At 48.2% G+C, this 1,725-nt stretch overlaps 1 protein-coding gene across 3 annotated transcripts in view; it reads left to right on the top strand.

The window, feature by feature from the left end:
* The window catches only part of TSGA10 (testis specific, 10), a 93,602-nt gene that overhangs the window by 292 nt on the left and 91,585 nt on the right, over window positions 1–1,725 (top strand). For 2 of the 3 annotated variants that reach the window (XM_010829621.1, XM_010829620.1), the window contains exon 1: window positions 45–166. The exons of the other annotated variant lie outside the window; for it this stretch is intronic. In XM_010829621.1, coding sequence (XP_010827923.1) covers window positions 110–166 — 57 coding nt within the window. In that variant the 5' untranslated portion in view covers window positions 45–109. Of the gene's footprint in view, window positions 1–44; window positions 167–1,725 lie in introns of those variants that run through there. 3 annotated transcript variants of the gene reach the window in all.

Here is a 1,725-nt window from a genome sequence, read left to right as displayed (position 1 = left end):
GGGAGGGGCCAAGGCGATTTGGGGTGGGAAGGGAGGAGAAGGGGGCGGAGGATGGAGACCTTGAGGGATCTGGATCCCAGGCGGGCACCGAGTCCTGGTAGTCGCCGGGATGATCTCCGGGGAGGATGGCGGGCCAAAAAGCCCAGGGAGGGACCCACCGCCCCAGGTAGAAGCACGGGGATGCGCCGCTTCGGGGTAAAAGCATCTCCTGGGTCAGCAGGCCTTTGAGAGGGCAGCTGCAGGGCGCGGGTGTGGCGGGGATTAGGGTCTGTGGGCGACCCCTGAGGTGGATTTTGGCGCCGGCGTGAGGGGCGGTAGCGGGCAGAGTTGCGGTCCAGAGAAACCCTCCCGGAACAAACTTTGCGCGTGTTGTCGTTTCTCGGGAGCTTAGGGTTGAGCTTATGTTCCTATGGTGACCGCTTCGCTTCCCGCCGCAGCTTTCGGCTTGGGTGTTGGGGGGCTGTTCTGTTTAGAAACGCTCTGGAGTGGCGCTGAGGAATTTGGAAGTCAGAGATTTGGGGGTTCAACCAGGGTCTGCGTGATTCCCAGCTTCTCATTTCTGAACCACTTTATAGACTTTGGGAAGTGAAGGGCCGAGATTACGTAGGCATTTGCACGAAAAATCTCGTATAATTACAGTAGAAATTATACACAAGAAAGGCAGGGTAAGCTGGCTTTCCTTTGAAAAAGTGTTTGAGATTTAAATTGAATAACTTTGCTCCGATCATGGACATGATACCTAAACATGCAAAGGAATACACTTCTTTTATTCTTTAAGAAAAGTCAAGGATAGCGATTTCAGGAAATATTGCATAGATGACAGTATCTCTGTGTTTGTTTTCCTTCTTCCAGTCTAGGTTATTATCTCAGGATATTCGTTGTTTTAAATTTCCTCTAGTGGTTTTCAGAATTTCAAATAAACCTTTTCTTTAACCCGTAAAGAAATAAACAGAATAATAATCGGGTTGAAATTATAAGAAAACAGATTAATTATAACTATGAACTAATAGTTATAACTAATCTATGACAGTTTCAGTTCAGTTCAGTTCAGTCACTCAGTCCGACTCTTTGCAACCCCATGAATTGCAGCACGCCAGGCCTCCCTATCCATCACCAACTCCCGGAGTTCACCCAAAATCGGTGATGCCATCCAGCCATCTCATCCTCTGTGGTCCCCTATTCCTCCTGCCCCCAATCCCTCCCAGCATCAGAGTTTTTTCCAATGAGTCAGCTCTTCGCATGAGGTACCCATTAGGACATAACTAATCTATTACAGTTTAGGACAGGGGTGCCTGTTGTACTACTGTTCATGGGGTCTCAAAGAGTGGGACATGAATGAGCAACTGAAGAACAACATAACTATGAAAGGAAAGTGTCCCATTATTCAAATCTGCCTCCAGGATAAAACTGAATTTTTGTTCCTATTTGAATTGATCAAGTAACTAGACCATTTAGTCTTAATTCAGTTTAGTTCAGTTCAGTCGCTCAGTCGTGTCTGACTCTTTGCCACCCCATGAATTGCAGCACGCCAGGCCTCCCTGTCCATCACCAACTCCCGGAGTTCACCCAAACTCATGTCCATCGAGTCGGTGATGCCATCCAGCCATCTCATCCTCTGTCATCCCCTTCTCCTGCCCCCAATCCCTCCCAGCATCAGGGTCTTTTCCAATGAGTCAACTCTTCACATGAGGTGGCCAAAGTATTGGAGTTTCAGCTTTAGCATCA

This window comes from Bison bison, unplaced genomic scaffold (genome assembly GCF_000754665.1).
Source record: "Bison bison bison isolate TAMUID 2011002044 unplaced genomic scaffold, Bison_UMD1.0 scf7180017864508, whole genome shotgun sequence".
Classification (NCBI taxonomy): domain Eukaryota; kingdom Metazoa; phylum Chordata; class Mammalia; order Artiodactyla; family Bovidae; genus Bison; species Bison bison.
This window is presented reverse-complemented; position numbering and strand designations above follow the sequence as displayed.